Source organism: Triturus cristatus, chromosome 7 (genome assembly GCF_964204655.1).
Source record: "Triturus cristatus chromosome 7, aTriCri1.1, whole genome shotgun sequence".
NCBI classification, from domain to species: domain Eukaryota; kingdom Metazoa; phylum Chordata; class Amphibia; order Caudata; family Salamandridae; genus Triturus; species Triturus cristatus.
Window position 1 is genome coordinate 1,073,273,134 of NC_140590.1, and position 18,570 is coordinate 1,073,291,703.

Here is an 18,570-nt window from a genome sequence, read left to right on the forward strand (position 1 = left end):
TCCCAAAGGTTCTCTTTTTTACCTAGTTAGCATGGAAAGTTTTAGGTTGAAGCGTCAAGTAGGAGCCAAGAAAAAGGGGGATCCCAAAACTCAAAATCCCCACCTGTTTGCCAAAGACTTTTTTAGACAGAGCTACCGCAAAAACTGCTGAACGGAATTTCAACAAATTTTGCAGGAAGCTAGATCTTGGCCAGAAAGTGTGCTATTTGTGATTTGTTGTAAATCAGTTCAGTAGTTTTTTAGAAATTAATTACAAAAATATTGAGAGGCTCTCGAATGTCTCGGGTGATGCACCGGTTTAAATATAGAGTGTTCTGATTGGCCCAGAGAGCTTTTTCTCCCTTTGGCCATCTCACTCCCGTGGGAGTTAGACTCCCGCAATAGGGAGTGCTCTGATTTATTGCCAGCACCATGAGAAAAATGTGTTGGCAGCCATTACAGGACTCAGGGACTTAGTCCTCTGCCCTAAACTTTTGAAATTAAATCATATAAGGGGGCAAGCGACCCCCTGTGTGCCTCACGGATGGGATCCTGAGTGACCTATACTGGAGCAAAAATATAAAAAATTCACAATTTTTTCTGTGATCCCGCGGGACTCACATGAGATTGCTGCAAAACAAAAAATGTCAGCCAGTTGCCACATTGTTTAACCCCAACCCCATGACCCAATGTAATAAATATGGGGAGGTGGGCACGCAGACCCACTTCCTGAGCCATATTCAGCCCTGGGGATCCCAACCCTGTGGCTTGAATTGATAAATATGGGGTGAGGGTGCGTGCCCCCCTTCTGGAGTTGTAGTCGGCCCGAGGACCCCATCCCCTGGACCCACTGTATTCTTTGAGGGGATGGGGGCCCATGGCCCCATCTGACTGAGCCATTAATGGCCCGGAACCCCATCCCCTGGGCTGGCTCACTTACTGTGTCCTGGGGAGCCCACCCCCATTACACAGTAGTTTCACTGCCTGCACCGTTGCGGTCAAGAAAACTAGTGTTGCTCCTGCCAAACGGTAGCAAACACAAAGTTTGCTCCTAGGCAGCAGGATCTTTAAAAATGCTCCCACTGGCTGGGAGCAGAGTTGCATTCTGTTTCCCTGCCCTCATTGATGCCTCACACTCCCCTCCATACCAAAACATTTTACAAGCCCAGGGAATAGGGTCCCTGAAACTCTTACGTGGCCAAGGTAGGGAGGCCCTACCCCAAAAACATACCCTTTGGAGGCTAGGTAGGGGGACCCATGCCCTCCTCCCCAAAAAATAAAACTAGGCCCCAAGGGATGTGTTTTGCAGGGCCCCTATATGCCCAGGACAGACTCCTCCTCCTCTTAGAGAAAGAAATCTTCCCTGGGTGATGGGGTCTCAACAGCTTATAGAAGGCTAATGGAGGGAAGCAGAACGCCCCCTCCCCCATAAAAAAAGGTATTGGGCCGGGGGGTGGGGTTCCTGGAGCCCTTAAGTGAGTCGATTTAGGGGAGCCCAACGCCCCCCTCCTTTTCAAAAAGGAAATCACCCCGGGGATGACATCCATAGGGGCTAGAGAAGGCTTGGGGAGTGCGGCCGCCCACCTCCTCCCCATTAAAAAAAGAAATTGTGCAAAGGGATGGGGTCCCCGGGGCCATGAAACGACTCAGGAGGGGGGCCCTGATAAGAAAGAATATTAAATAAACCAGTGAATGTTATATGAGCGGAGTAGCCTCGCTCCACCTAGGGAGCACCCAATAATGCTCTGCTACGCCTTTTAAAAAAAATACTTTTTAATGCTGGTGATGCCCCCAGAAATGGCAGGGGCACCATCAAGCATTGTTTTAATTTTGTGGAGGGCTGCATGGAGTGCAGCAGCCCCCCAGAAACATTAATAAAAATGACCGTAGTAGAGCTTGCCACATTATTTTTTAAGCGATCCGAGCTGGAGCTGTCCGGGCTGGAGCTGTATGCTCTTCCATTGGTTCTATGGCTGCATTTTGTAGCCTGATAAATGTTAAATAAGCCTTGAATACATGTTAATGTTTTTTAAATGCTTTATTTAAAGTATTTTATGACAATCACTTTTATTTAACATTGCTATGTGTGAATTTAGAAAATATACATTTGAATATTGGTGACTATTTGACAAAGACATGAGGTTTGCTTTATATATGTTGATGTGCTGATCCCTTGCTAAAGCCAATAGGCCAACATTTTATATTTTGGTATTCTTACCCACTGACAAGGTCAAAGACTCACTTTATATTGTTACATCACATAGTCCGCCATGTGCACCTGTCGGGGGTTGGCCAGGTCCTGAGACCAACCCCACACCACTCATGGCCAAACGCTGTGCGCCGTGGGAGTTTGGGTGCCCAACCCCATGCAGTTCAGCACAGGACCTGTAACTCACACCCTCGCCATGCACTGCTTATACCCTCACATATTACATCAGTTATGACTTGTACAATGACAGAATTGATGACATCACTAATGACATCTCAAATGACATCATTTATGACAACACTGTGCATGGTAAGGGCACGAGTAATGGTTCCTTCAGGGCTCGAGTTATAGTTACTTGAGAGAACAATAACTGGGGAATTTCTGTGGTTTTGTTAGTTTAAAACTAATGCGCCAAAAAAAGGTAGTAATTTGTAACACATTAAATCACACAAATATTACTCTAAAACTAATAAACAAAAACAATACTACGATTAATACATTAAATAACAACAATATACATGCCATATTAATTAATTTTAATATTTAATAAACTAATTAACAAATAAAAATGTAATAAAATTAATGGAAATTAAAGATGTATTAAGTAATATAACATATATATTGTAATACACTTTCCACCTTTCTCCCCTACAAATATAACATCCCAACAAGTCACAGATATTACAAGTAAATAAAATGTAATTATTTAACTATATTCCCAAGGCAAATAAAAAACTGTAAAAAAACACTTTACAAATCATTAGCAATACAATGAAAATAACTTATAACACTCAATATGATAAACCATTTTTAAAAACCGTAATATGATATAATGTACAAAAATATTAAATAAAATGGCATTACATACTTTAATATTAGTGATAAAATACTAGATTATTTTCTGTGATATTCTGTCCCATGATATTCTGGACGTCACAGTAATTTGCAATGATATTAAAGACCAATAATATGTTTGAATTTATATTAAGTATGAAGAGCATCCAAGCTCCTACATTCAGCTCCAGCATGCCCCCTGAGTGATCAGTGCGTGATCAGGGAATGTCAGGAATGTCTTCCACAGGAGATCTTCCAAAGTTGACTTCAAGTAGTTCCTGACTTTTTGTTTATTCCTAGCAGACTGAGCCAGCCACAATGTTTGCTTCATTGACGTAGAAGGAAGAGGAAATGGAGCTGGAAGTGCCCTTGCAGAAAACCGGAGGCTGCTCTCCAAAGGGAGAGATGGGCCCTTCCCACTCACAAGCAACTGAAACCAGACTACAATGGCAATCCTGAAGAGGTAAACTGTTCCAGGGTCTGCTTTTAGGCCAACCAAAGGCCATGGACAGTCTCACTTCGGCCAGGGCCAGCGTCAGACCATGTCATCCCTTCCAACGCAGAAAGGGGTCCTTGCTCTCTTGGGTGGATTTGACCAGTGATGTCAAGAACTTAAAACCTGCAGCTCCAGACACAGGCAGTCTGTCAGCACTAAAAATATGCTTTGCCCTCCACTCAAGTGCTCAAAAATGTTTTGAATTATGTCTTTAGCTCTTTTTCGTTTGTATTAATAGCATGTTATAATATGGCATTGGCACTCGTACAATGCCTTTCCGCCATTGGAACATGTCGCGTATACGCACGGAGCGCAAAGCATCTACATACAATGGGTTACTCTCAGTGGCGGCTCCTCCGCTGTGGCGTCTCCTGCTCTAAGGCAGGGGAGCGTAGCCCAACTGCTTTTCAGCAGTGTAAGAAAGTAAAAATAAAATGATAACACATTATTTTTATCTGCTGAAGCAGTTTTGTGGGGCGTGGCGGGGCTGCTCTGCTCATGGAGCAGCGGGAGGAGTGGTGGGCACTCTATAAGTGCACATGACGGTTCGGCCGGCCATCTTGGGCTGACCATACATTCATACGCACTTAGCATGTTCTCCACTTGACTGTATTGCTCAGCCTGGAGGGATAACTTACACAGGCTCCCAGTCCTTGTCTGAGCGCCAAACCACGGCGCTCAGACCAATAACGATGCTGCTGACAGCAGCGTCGTGATTCGCTTAGGCGAGCCTGTGTGCTTCCTGCTGCCATTCCGGCCGGACTCTCTGGAAAGAGATGACAGAGCAGACGCAATGAAGAGGTAAGTGTATTTTATTTTTATTCACACCCCCACCCCACCACTCCCGATCCGTGCCAGCCCTCACTGGTCACTTTGCCCTGAACACAGTCCTCTATTTTGAGTACTTACCACACAAAAGAATTCTTTCCCACACAGACACACACACACAAACTTCACACACCCACCATCCCAAACCATAAATAAAGCTAATACATCATTGTGATTTTTTGAATGAAATACAGAGAAGTATCTCAAAGACATTGCTAGTTGAACACAAACCTCTAACTAGGCCGCGGACCCACTTCTGCCAAATCTGGCAAATGGAATCAGTCAAACTATAGTACTTGTGGCCTGAGTACTGTTGGTCCAATTTACTCTGATCCTTGCCCAAATACCTGTTGTACAGGGAACGCAATTACAAGTAGTGCCATCTTTGTTGCGCCTGGTAACTGGTAAAGTCAGGCCTGCTGGAATTTAACAAGAGGAAAGGGCGCGGTATTTACCAGGACACACAGATTTTAATGCTATAAGCACAGAAATCAGCATGTGATTACCCCAAAACACAGAATATGCAATAATTCATGATTCCGATTAATTCTGAGCACCTCCGTGTAAGATGTTTATCTAATATGATAATTATTGCATCCAACAGGGCCTACTTGTAATCAAGCCCTAAGCTTGATTACAAAGGAAAATGGCTTTGAAAAAGCATTTTTTTGCACTTAGAAGTGTGCAATGTGGCAGACATACATGCCGTAGGGCATGTATGTGTGCCACATGTGCACACATGCAGGAATCAGGGGTGCAACAGGGTGTCACTGTGACACCCTGCCACCCTTGATTGTGCTCCCCCCATTACTGAATCGGTATTTACCGATTCGGTAATGGTAACTGGCTTCCCATTGATTCCTATGGGCCTCCTGGCCCATAGGAATCAATGGGAAGCCAGTTACCATTACCGAATCGGTAAATACTGATTCTAAAATACCGACCCATTCCGAATCGGTAAATATTACCGATGGATTACCTACATAGCATTTACCACTTCATAAATACCGAATCGGTAAAATTCGGTATTTATGAAGTGGTAAATGTTAGGCCACCTACATATGGCCCTAAATCTTCAAAATGTATGTTGAACCACTTAGATCATTTCTGATTCAATTAGGGCATTTAATATCATCTCTACGCTGATGATAGTTAGTTAAACATTAGAGTCTCTGCCAGTTCCTATCACACATTGACATCCTCCTGCCTAACCAACATTAACAAATGGCTAAAAAATCGACACATAAAACGAAACGGGTTAAAATCAGAATTTACAACCTCTCACTTAGGCTTAGTTTCCAAATCAATGAAAATTCAATAAATGCAATTCAATCTGCAGGTTTTCATCCTCAAGTTGTGGATTTTGCAAAATCCTTAGGAATGACATTGGACAGAACATTTTAAACTGAAGCCTACATCAATAATCTAGCCAAAGGTTCCTTTTTCCAACTCAAACTTCTCATTAACTGCAAACATCTCCTACCGCCAAATCACATCAAAACATTGTGCAATCCCATCTTTGCAATAGATTCTCAAAAAAGAGTCTAGTTTCATTAAAGGCTGTCCTGCAGCTGCTGCCAGACATGTTTCAAACTCATGGAGATGTGAGTAGATCACACCGATCCGATTCTCCTTAAAATGGCTCCCAATTGAGCCAAGATGCAAATATAAAACTGCCTGTTTAACTTATAAGGCATTCAACTCATATATTACCAGATATCTCTGTTAGAAAATGCAAGGGCTCCTGTATGGTGAGAATCAAAACTATATATGCCTACAAAGCAAATGCTTTGAAAAAAATGTCTTCACTGCCAGTGGCGTAAAGCAAAATGATGGGGCCACCCTGCAGAATGTAGTGAGGGGCTGCTGAGACTTACTTATGTCACAGATATTAATTGATCTGGGGCTCAGTAGGGGCTGCTGAGGCGTTGATGGCCCCTTGTACCACAAGGGCTGTAGGGGCCTATGTTATGGCCCTGTTCACTGGTGCTTAATTTGTGCTGGTGCTTTCCGGTGTTTAGCACCGGCACTTATTTATCAGGGCCGGGTCTAGACATGAGTGCTGCTACCAACTCACATAAGCACACAATGTGTGTCAACATTTTTATGAAATTGACTGTTCAAAAATTCCGCACTCTCACTCTTCTCCCCATGAAGAGCTGAGCCAATAGGGTGGCGTTATCCAAAACGGTGATTCTATCCAGACTCCTGTATTACTTTGCCAACCTGACATTATATGTCCCTGTGGCGTTTTTTGCCACGTTCTCCAGAACGCTTCGGGACTTCATCTGGGGGAATAGTCGGCATAGGTTGTCACTAGCAAAACTGTACCTACCGACCGCTCAGGGGGGACTTGCGGCGCCTTGCTTAGAGCACTACTATCTGGCTGCTCAGTTACAATGGATTGCTCGTTGGTTTGCGGATAAAGGCTGAGAGGACACAGCCTCAGTGCTACCTCCCTACTCATTGGAGCGACTCCTCTAGCTCTTTCACCCGACTGTCAGGCAGGCGGCGCCGGAGCCGCTTCTCCTGTGTGGCATATAAATGTTACCGTAGAAGCCTATTTCTAACCAGAGCTCTAACCCCATATGCGCCGGCGCTGCCGCTGGAGGGATCCCCAAGCGGGGTGGGGACACTCACCACTCGCATGCTCGCAGACTGGCGGGATGCTGATGTATGGACCTTGGGGGATCTGTACCGTGACGGTGCCCTTAGGTCATATGACCATCTGAGGGAGGAGGAGGGATTGCCGCCAGGCCAATTCCTTCTGCATCACTCGCTTGTTGCATCCCTGGCAGCGAAATGGGGGGACATGTCCACGGAGCCTCGCCAGCACCTTACCATGCAATACCTCCACGTTATGGGGCGTGGTAGGCATTTGATCCGCTGGTTCGCAGCGTCGCTGCTCACTCACACAGCGATCGTGCTGGAAACTCTCAGCCATAAATGGGAAGCTGACATGGGGAGGCCACTGGAGGATAAGGAATGGGAGCGAGTGTTGGGGAGCCCAGTGCGCATACCCAGAAATATGAGGTTCAGGCAGATCCAGCTGTTCATTATCCACAGGGCATACCTCACGCCGGAGGCAGTCAATTGGTATTTCCACCGCACAGATAAAGAGTGTCCCAGATGCGCCGAGCTGGGGGTGGGTATAGTCCACATGCTCTGGAGCTGTGGCCGGCTTCAGGCGTACTGGCATACAATCAGCGGGTTACTGCAGGCGTGCACTGGTCGTACCCTACCGTTTGAATGGACTGTATACCTGTTACACCTGTTCCGCAGAACTCCGGCCACGAGGGTAGTGTCCCGGTTTATGGACCTGGGTATAAAAGTAGCTAAGAGATTGCTCACCAAGAGATGGAAAGCGCAGGATCCGCCTCATGCGCAGGCATGGAAAAATTCATTGCTTGCGTGGGCCAGAGCAGAGGGAACAGCCATCAGGAGGGAGGAGACGTTGGGGCTGCGTAAGGAACCCATGGCTGCCCAGTGGGAGGTCTTGATTCAGGTACTACAGAGAGCCGGGGAAGAGTGATAAGGGGTCAGATTGAAGGGGAGGAGGGGATGCAGGGAGGATACGGGAACCTCTCAGCGTGTGCAACTGTGGTGTTCTCATGTGGGAGCTGATTTGTACAGTTATTTGTGAGGACAACGGTGGTCGTTATTGCAAAAGATAAATAACAGTCAATCTGAAATACTGTGATGTGTGGTGGGGGAGGTGGGGAAAGGGGCGGGGGAAGGGAAAATGGGGTGCTAACACCGGTCTGCGTAGAGTTGGTTAGTTGTTCATAATTGTTATTATTCTACACTGTCTGTACTGAAGTTCACGCTGAATTAACTGACAGACTGTACCTACGGGGCTGTTGCAACTAACCAAACATGGACTTATGAAACATCGCACTAAGGCAAGGAGCTGTAAATTGTGTTTGTACTCAATTCGGAGCGGCGAATGAGCCGTGTATGTTAAAGGGCTCAGCTGACATGCAATGAAAGCACGATTTTATGGTTGGTGGATGGCAACATGCATGAATAACGTGAGAGTACGTCTCTTTGTATGTATCTATAAAACTCAATAAAACAGATTTGAACAATGAAGAGCTGAGCCAATAATGAATCCATGCCTTCAGTCAGTGTTGCCGAAGGGCCGGCCACTGATTGGGCTGGATTTAGTCGTATATGGCTGCGGCAGGCGTGGCGGAAGTGTGCGTGCTTAACTTTTTTTTAAATTCCACGCCGCCGGTCAACCTTCTCATCCTGAGATGTACACGCACCGGCAGTCCGGTGTACTATTATCTGATGCAGCAGCGTGTCGTGCAGTGTGCAGCAGCAGGCCTCAGGTAGGTATTTCTGCAATGTCTAATGTTACTGTCAGTTCGACACAGCTTTTCAGAATAAGAAAGCAGACACATTTGGTGTAACAGGGATGCTTTCTGGGCAGCAATGTTTACTTTCGTCAATTCACTTAATGATTTAGACAAGTTTAAATGTATTCCATGTGCGTGCTCTCTCTTCTCTCTCTCTCTCTCTCTCTCTCTCTCTCTCTCTCAAAAGCAGGTACGGTGCACTAGCTAGCCTCCTAATGGAAGCCATCAACCACGGTGTTCTGCACGTTTTCTAAAATCTTCCTAAAATATTTCCATTTGAAGTATTTTGCATACTGCAGCAGTTCACACTTGTTAAAGAAGTTAATGTGCGTTTTTCAGTTGCGATCCGTACTTTGCAATTAATGAAGCATCAATCAATAAATTACAGGTGGTTCAGAATACGGCGTTCTGAACATGCCACCCAGATCTGCTTCCCGGCTTCTTCTTTTAAAGCTCCACTGGCTGCCAATACGCCAACGGATAAAATTTAAGATTTGCTGTACTATCCACAAAGCATTATTTAATCTTGGTCCCAGCTGTCTGTCAGAAAAATTCAGTCTCTACCTTCCCCCGAGATCTTTGCGTTCCAGTACCAAACACCTATTGACAGTCCCTAGAATCAGTAGAGCGAGATTAGGAGGGAAATCTCTATCATACCTCGGACCGAAATATTGGAACGAACTTCCCCTTTTTTTAAGAGAATGCTCAAATCATTTATCTTTTAGGAAATCACTTAAAACCATTTTGTTCTGCTTTTAATAAAAAACCAAATTAATTCTACAGCTTTCGCTATACAGCTGATATGCCACCACAAACGTGCAGAGATACTCCTCGGAGTCGATTCTGGCGCTATATAAACCCTTAAATAAATAAATAAAAATAAATAAATGTTCTTTTCCTTAGGTTACTAACGCTTGATTCAGGAAGCGTTACTTTAAATTTGTGGGCTCAGAGCTATAAGCATTAACTATAGTGTTAAAGCAACACATTTCTGTGCTAGCTGGAAGTAACTTGTGGTACGGTTGGTGCCCTTCTGATAGCAGGTGGTGGTGGACTCAGGCACTCAGTTTCACCGACCAGGGCCAGTAGTATATATTACCGGGTAAACGGCACTGGGGCCACCTTTGGGTAACACAGGTGACATTGTGGAAAATATAATCTCCCAAGGGGAATAAGCATGCCTTACGCATTTCCTAGATGTGGTGAGACAGTATATTTGTAAACATTCATCACTTTATGATGCTGTGATAGATTTAATGACTATCAGGGCAGAGGAATATGCCCAGAGAAACATATTTTGATTTGCGTGCCTACCTGACTCAGTTATTTTAGAGGTGCCAACAGTTGGGTGAGGCTATAGATTTGTGTGTGACAGTGTTTAGTGCTTAGCAGTTCGCACGTTTACCAGTGCATGTGCATTTGATAATTATACTATGAAACATACAAAGGATGGGATTGGTGTATTATGCAGTATAAAAAGATGTCATATTGTTTGTTAACATGCATGAATCTGCCGCTCCAGGAAATAGGTGCTCTTTCAAAGGGCATACATTACAGGAGAGAAAAGGCTGTGAAGACATTTGCTTTATCTAAATAAGCATTCAATGTGGCAAGATCTGAAATGTTCAGTTGGGAAGACAATTTGCATGCTCTGTGGCATGTTGGAACATTTTGAATACGTGTCCAAGAGTGGTAATTGGTGCTGCTAGTGCTTTGTTGAGAGGAACCTTATGCTGAAGTGATTAATTCTGAAATCCATCTTGATTTCAGATTCAGGATTGAATCACCATTAATTTAGGGACAATATTCAAAGAGGAGCTGGATAATATAGAAATTAAATCCCCATATTTCTAACATTGGGAACATCCAGGTTCAAAAATGTTTCTTCCAATATTTTGATGACCCAGTGAATTTTATGAAACACAGTGCAAAATATGTTCCTCTTTTGTAATCTTTGTCTTATCTGTGATACAGAACTACATTTAGAAACGCCAGTTAAGTGCCATGTTTTTACTATTTTGAATTTTAATAAATACACATAGATTGCGTAGGGGGAGTGAGTATTAGTAACAAGCCCATTTGGTAAATTAATCAATTTATGAACAAAACCATTTGGCCACTGGAAGTGACAAATGGCCCATTCAAGTGTACTATATGATTTTATTAAATGTACCTGTTTAGAGTGTTTTCAGAACATTTTGGGGTTTTTTGTCACATAAGATATGTAAAAGTTATATCTTTGAACTCGTAACACAATTAGACTCTGCTAAAAATGACAACACAAAGCACAAGGTATTGCCCTTTCCCCAAATCAGCACATAGAGTACTGGAATAGTTCACATGTCTCTTTTCAATGCATTAGTCATTTAAGCTAATTTATTCCAAAATTGTGCTTTAAATGCACTTTTGATTTCATCTTTTCATTCATTTTCTCAGGGCAGGGGAAGCTCCTATCAAAACCTTACTTGAGCATGGATCCATTGCTGAAATTCAGATCGGGTATTACATCTAGCTTTCAGCAGTGCCAGTTGTGTATGTGGGTGGGGCCAATAGAATAAGTGGGTGGAGCCAGTGGAGGAAGTGGGTGGTGTCAGGAAAAGTGGGTGTGGCCTCCGGCAAACATTTGAGCACCTGGACTTCATATTTAACAAATTAGGCACTGATGCCCATTCCTCTTCCGGGTATGCACCTCACTCATGGCATTCCCAGCATTAGCACTTGGACTGTTCAACTCTTTCGGCCTTTTAGGCGCTCTTTGGAATCTCACCTTGTTGATACTCACTCTGATCCTTGATATCATCTTTCTTTTCCTTTGATTGTTTGGTTGTTCCTCTCAATTGTAAACCAAGCAACATATCTCTTTTGAAGGATGCAAATCTGCTGTGTGTTTTTACCTTTATGGTTATGATGAAATGTCTTGTAATTGACGATGCAGGTAACACTGCTACCTCCCACTGTATCCCACATATACATTTTTGTCTCAAAATGTGTGTATTATTTTGTATGTATCTTATGCATATAAAATGTAACACTTAATGCATAGTATGAAGTGATCTGAAGACCAAGGCTACGTTTGCACTTTATTAATTTTCTAAAAATGAAAAAACTTTATAAATCTTCCAAAAATTAACATGTAAAGTGTCTTCACACTTTCCATCCAAGCCTCAGGTAGATGGAGCAAAGGGTCTGAGAGAAATCATCAAACCTTTAAACAGCAGAGGCCAGACTGTATCTCTCCCCTGAAGGTGCCAGATGAAAAGAGCCTACCCCTTCAACTAGAAATCAATGCTGCCACCACTGCCAGTCTCTGTGAAACAGATAATAGACTCTCCCTGTGAGTGTGCACCTCCTGACCCCAGAGCCAAGCTCTACGTCTCAACTCATCTACACAGCAAGATCTCAGTCTACATGCATTATTATTGCATTCACTGCAGTAAAAATCAAACACACTGGACATTTAGGGGCATATTTATGACTTTGTGGTGCAGCGCAGCAAATCACCTTTCTGCGCTCTGCTGCGTCACAGGGAAACAAACATACCTGCCAACTTGAAGAACAATCTCACCGTGTGAGGAGGGGCGGGGCCTTGAAGAGGGTGGGGCCTCGTGCCAAGACGAACCTAGGAGGCACTTTTGAACACCTCCTGGCCCCCAAGCCCCCTCCTCCCAAAAAATAAAAACCTTGCTAGAGGCTGGTGCCGATGTCCTGGGTAGTTTTCACATCCCTTAGTGGACGTCAGCAGTTCAAAGCCTCGGAAAGTGAGCTGGAAACCCACTATTTATTGTGGTTTACAGCTCTTTTTCCGTGCCACTGTGTGATATCGGCTCCTCACCGGGAGACCATGTGATGGGAGCCGATATTGTGTGTCACAGGGTGGCACCGTGTGAGTTGGCAGGTATGGGGAAAGGTCAGGCCTTATTTATCCCAGTAAAGCACACGCCTGTCCTTTTCCCAGTACTGGCTCACAATGGGCAGCCTAGTATAAACGTGGGCACACGGTGCAAGGGAGCCTCTGTTGCATGCAGGATTGATTTTTTTGCAGGAAGGGGCAACTTACTGCACAAAAACAATCCTGAGAGGTATAGTCCTCTTTCTGTGTGTGATGCATAATGTTCGATCTGTGCTACATTGCATTACTACTGATTTACGAACCCAATCAGGGCCACATAAAGGCTTTATAAATTACATTTTTTAGCTGCGTCGCGCATGTACCATGTTCCTTGGTGCAAGCGCGACGTAACTGGGCTCATGAATATAGTCCTTAGTGACCTTATCAGCAGTCTAACATGGGGCAGAGAAGTATGTTCTCCAGAGCCATCCTGGAAACATTTCCACCCCAGCATATTTTATAGCGTTATTGCCTTGGAATGATGAAAGTCTGAGTCGGGCCAGCAAGGGTTGAAACCCCGCATTGGAACCTCCCAATCCACTGTGGTTCCAAATTCCATCACCAAAAGATTCTCCTCTCCACCTGCAGCACAATGTACAACGTCACTGCTGCCTCCCTACCCTTTGGCAGCTGGCCCATCACTCTCCTATCAGGCTTGTGCATTTCGTGTGTGAAGACACACGTGATGAAATGCATGCATCAGAAAAATAAAAGGTTGGATGAAGATTGCTAGGATTTGAATCTGATAAAATGCATGTTACATACAATCACAGCAGCAGGCACTGAACCTGCTGAGCTATCGTACTGCCTACAAGAATATTTGAGTTGAGGTGACTCGGAGGGCAGGAGGGGGCTTGCCTGGTTAGGTATTAATAACTCGAAGGAGTGCCGGGGGTGAATAAGCGTACAGTATCAAGCGTACAGTATTAAGCGCTTAAAATAAACCCGGGCGCTGTTGGGGCACGTGAAGCCGCTGACAGCTATGAATGGAAGCGGGGTGGTGAGAGGTGGGAGCGGGGAGTGTGCTTCAAGGAGTGGTACTGGGGCTGGGGAGGGCCTGCCGCAAGGCGGATGGGCGCGGATCTCCGAGGCCTCTCCCTGGGAAAGCTCGACAGCAATGTTCAGCATCCTGTCCCGGGGGCGCTAAGACCCAGAACCGGACACCGGACAAGTGCGCAGGAAGCCGGGCCCTGGGAGCCTGTCAGTCGGAGGCACAGCCGGGGATGCAGCAGCCACCAGTCGCGCGCTCTCTTCTGAGACTCGACGCGTGGTGGACGGTGGCACGTGCGACGGCCGTGGACAGTGGCCGAGTGTGGACAGAGAAGCAGAAGCCTGCTTATGGTCAGGTGTCTGCGCGTCGAGAGAACGCAGGTGCTCGTGAGTCCGGAGTCATCGCCTCTTCAGTGTCCCTCCGCCAGAAAAGATCTGGGACCACTTTTCTCCACGGTGCCCAAGCTCACAGTTGAATAAGAGGCATTGTGCCCTCCTCGAGTCACCCTCCTCAATAGCTCCCGATATTGCCCTGGCACAGATGCCAGCCATGCCAAGCTGTCCCTAAGACCCGCGTGCGAGGTGACGAGGACTGGCCTTCACCACCCCCTGGTCATTGGCTCGCTCTGAGGGGACACTCGTCCGTGGCCGTGACATTCAGAGTTCATTAATCAGAGGTTGACCTCGGGGGTCGCCCCTGGGTTGCTGTGCTCAGGGTGCACCTCGGCCACTGCTCCTTCCACCGCCCCCCTGCGCTGGACAACACCGGGGAGATAGTGACCATTGCGGACCGCTGAACACTGGACTCTTCAAAGCTCTTCCGGATCAGGTGCAAACTCTTCACGCGCCCCTCCGAGGCTGTGCAGCCGCCATGGAGCGAATACACGGTAACGTTAGCGCGTCTGATACTTCTAAGTACACAGTCAGGGGGCGGTGTGTCCCAACAGATTGCAGGAATTGTTCAACACTGCGAATGTCTTCTCTTACAGTGCCTTGACACCGAACAGTCTAGGCGCTGTTGGAGTTCTTAACCTGTGAGTGACAGGAGCCCCTCAGAAGCGTCAGACCAGCACACTACGGTGCTGTGATGCTCTTACGTCTATGTGGTCTGTGTGTGTGTCTGTGCTATAGCTTAGCTGAGGGGTTGTCTTAGGTAGTGTTGGTGGCAGTATAGTGCAATGACGCGCTTATGTCTAAGTGCCTTCAATGTGTCTTTCCTGTTGGCAGCATGAGTGATTTAGTGATAGATAGGCCTGCACACTAAAGTGCTGTAAGGCGCTCAAACTCATATTCTGAGGATGTGTCGGTCTTGCAGATGACATGGGTGTTTTATTAATGTGCACGCCTACATTTGATGGAGCTGTGTGCCCTGCAGCACATCAGCTGTGTGAGTGCTTGCACTACAGGGAATATGAGATTCTCAATGCTGTGCAGGTGTGGGTATTACAGGGCCTTAAGGCCATGCAGACGTGTCTTGCAGCTTTGCCATTCCTGCACAAGCGGATAGTTGTGCCGTTTTGTTGTTTATGTTGCTATGGGGCGCTCTGGATGTGGCTGTTCTCCATGTGACAGAAGGGTTTTGGTAATGCACACCACAGCATGGTGGCGCAACACAACATGATGCCCCCCCGCCCCCTTGCAGAATGTGAAGAGAAGCCCATAAGTCTCTCAAATGTCACAGATATTCATTGGCCTCGGGGTGATTGGGGGCCCTCTGAACCTGGCTTCAACAACGAGTACCTCGTGAGCTTCTGGTAACTCTCCAGGTATGTAAGTAGCTCTGCTATGGACAGGGCAGCCTACTAAATGAGAAGCTTTTGTTTGATAGAAGTAATACATGCATACCAAAATTGAGAGTATATATTTGAGACAAAAATGTGTTTTTTTTCAGAACTCATAAGCTGCTTGAAGAAAAATGACTGTGTTTCCAAAATATACTTGCAGGTGATCGTTGAGCCACAAATCATCTGCCACTGGGGAGATATAGTACAAATGTTATTACCTCAGTACACGAGGGATTGCAGCTATGGCTGTTATGTATTATACATGCAGAGGCCTTCCATATTCACAAAGCCTAAAGGAGCTTGGAGCCCGCCCATTGAATATCATTGGTTGGTTTTCCTTGTCACTCTCATTTGCATGCTTCTTATTGGAGTCCCAGCTTGTCAGTCGTGAATTTGTCCCTCATATGGAGCATTGCCATTTTACAGTATCTTTGACTTGTTGTCATTGCTGCTTCCACTGCTTACTTTTAAAGCACTACTTTTTAGGTCTCGCTTGACCCAGCTCATGCGCTGGTCTGGCGAGACTTATTGAGAGGGCTCCAAAAAGTGCTACCCGGCCAGCCTAGAGCTACAGTGCATGTGTGCGTGCGCGCGCGCCACGCTTTACCGCGATCAATTTCACTTTCGCGGCCGCTTTGATGTTTGATCATGAACGCAATCGCGATCACTTTCACATTCGCGGCCGCACGGCCGCTTGGCATAGCCAATAGGTCTCGCTTTTGGGACCTTATAAGTATTTATTTATGCAACTGTTGCATGGCTAAACACTTATAAGGTCCCAAAGGCGAGACCTATTGGCTATGCCAATGCTTGTTTCTTTTGTATGATGGATGCCAATAGAGTGCATGCATTTTCGAGCTGTCTCCCTTGTGCACATCTCCCCTGCACTTCATGTTACCCTCTATGCCCGACTGCTTCTCCCTCCTGTGGTCAGTTGTGTGCTTCTTCCCATTGCGTCCCCCGACCCACTCCCTCTGTATTGCTTCCCCCCTCACTTTTGCTCCCACCCTTCCCCTGTTCCTTTTGTGTCCCCTCCACCCCTCCTCCTGGTTGCATCTACGTCCCTTCCCGGGTTGCTTTGGCATTATACCCATACTCCCCAGTGTTGCTTCACCAGCCCCCCACCCTCCCTGTCGTTTCGCTAACCCCCACCATACCCCATCTTGCTTCAGCATTCGCTCACACACCTGTTAAAAAAATGATTGTATATGTTTTATTTTCTTTTTTCTGCCCTGGATCAGTTGCTAAAAAGAAGGAAACCAGGGCCTGTCCTATGGGCTTTTATTTATCTTTAGCCACGCGGAGGGTGTGCAGTGCGCGGCTGAGAACCAATGGCAAAGCCAATAGGCACATTACTGCTGGCAACCATGCCTGATGCACTGCGGTGATCACGGGTAGTAACATTACATAATGTGGTACCAATGTCATCTTGTCTATTGTGGTCCCTATTGCCACACTCGTAATATTAGTAGATCTCGATGAGTTTTGTTAAACATAAGCATCTCTCATGAAAGAGAAGGCTGGAGACGCTGCTGCAGGGTTTGGGGGCCCCTGAAGGGTCACAAGCGCCGCCGAGGCTGCAGGGGCCTGTGTTGGCTGTTACATGTCAGTGGCAGGCCTGCACCCTGGTATCCTATTTAGAGACAGGAAGCTAGAACAACCCACTACTGTCCCACAACATGGGCAGTGCGCAGACACGTACATTTAAGCCGTGCTTTGGAAAGTGCTTCCGGGTCAGGCTCAGTGGTTTGACCTCTGACTCTAAGGTGGGCGGCTGTATCGGACCCCCATGGATTAGTGCATAAGCGATGTTCAGTAAAGCCAGCCACATTAATGCTTCACTCATTTTAGCACAGTTATTTATAGCGCCCTCTTGTGGTTGTAAATCGTAAAAATGATTTCAATGGGACATGATCACTCAAATCTGTGTTTTTATGGCATTGGTTTGATACCAAAAAGTTGTACACCAGAAATGACGAAGTAGGCGAGCATGTAATTTCAGATATTGCAGGGTCTAATGTATTTTAAAAGGGTGAACTATAGGTACGCCAAGTAACCTGGACTCATCTTGCCTGTACCAAACAATCCCCGCACTTCACACCCACATACTGCATTCACTCACTAAACGGTGTTGCTCACTTTTTAGAGTAAGCGGAATTTGAGTTTCCAAAATTCCAGAAGCATTTTGGCATCTGTCTTCTTACAAAAACCTCACAGCCAAACACCACTAGCCCAAAACTAGCTCGCCCCGATGACGTCTGACCCATTTGAAGCACTAACCTATGTATCATTGCCTTTTTATTTTACCGGACCTCTTGAGATCCAACTCCCCACTCAGATACCGGTCGTTGGTGTGATCTTGAGCAAACCTCTTCCGTCTTCTGCTCGCAGTTGCTCCGGGCCTATTGCAGCAGCAGGGACGTGGCTGTCAGGGATGCAGCCGGTGCAGTGGCAGCGGGACCAAGGGGTGAGAGGGTGCCCAGCCTGCCTGTCATTAGAGCCCGCCCTGAGGCTGAGTGGAGGAGGGCGGCGGGGTGGAGAGTCCAGGAAAAGTGAAAAATGGAGAAGAGAAAGAACAGATATGAAAGAAACAGGAACGGTGGATGACAGAAAAGAGAAGAATAGAGGGAACATTGACAAAAGGGAAGAGGGGATACTGATGATAAAGAAAGTGGAATGAGATACAGAGGAGAAAAGGGAGCAATGGAAGAGAAAGGGGCCAGACATATGGACCTCAAGGAGAGCAGAGAGGAAGGAGGTGAGGACTGTTGGGAGACTTAAAAACGATTTAATAAAATAAAAAAAAGGCAGGAACCGGATAGAGATGAGAAAGTCAAAAGGAGAGAGGGGCGAGGGATGGGGATAAGGAGGAGAGTAGGAAAAACAGAGTAGGGAGACGTGTAAGCATGGCCGCACCAATCATGTCTGTAGCAGGTGCAGTGAAACCGGGGTCCAGTGGTGAAAGGCCCACTGCACCCAGATTATGGCTATATTTTAATATTTTAATGCACGCAGGTGGGGGGGGGGGGCAGGGTAATCTGTTAATCGTGCTTTATGGCTCATGACCCGCAGGCTACGCAATTGCCATAAAGCGCCACGCGTGCAATCCTCTCGCCCCATCCTTAGTTTCAGTGACTCTACAGTAAACCTCAGCTCAGGGGCGTGGCTGTCACTAGTGATTTACACAATTAGTGGCCGTT

General features: G+C 46.1%; 1 protein-coding gene across 1 annotated transcript in view; it reads left to right on the forward strand.

The window, feature by feature from the left end:
- Positions 1-13,799: 13,799 nt before the first annotated feature.
- The window catches only part of AFAP1L1 (actin filament associated protein 1 like 1), a 275,377-nt gene continuing 270,606 nt past the window's right edge, over positions 13,800-18,570 (forward strand). The window contains exon 1 of the mRNA XM_085618165.1: positions 13,800-14,473. Within this exon, the coding sequence (XP_085474291.1) occupies positions 14,458-14,473 (16 nt within the window). The 5' untranslated portion in view covers positions 13,800-14,457. The remainder of the gene's footprint in view (positions 14,474-18,570) is intronic.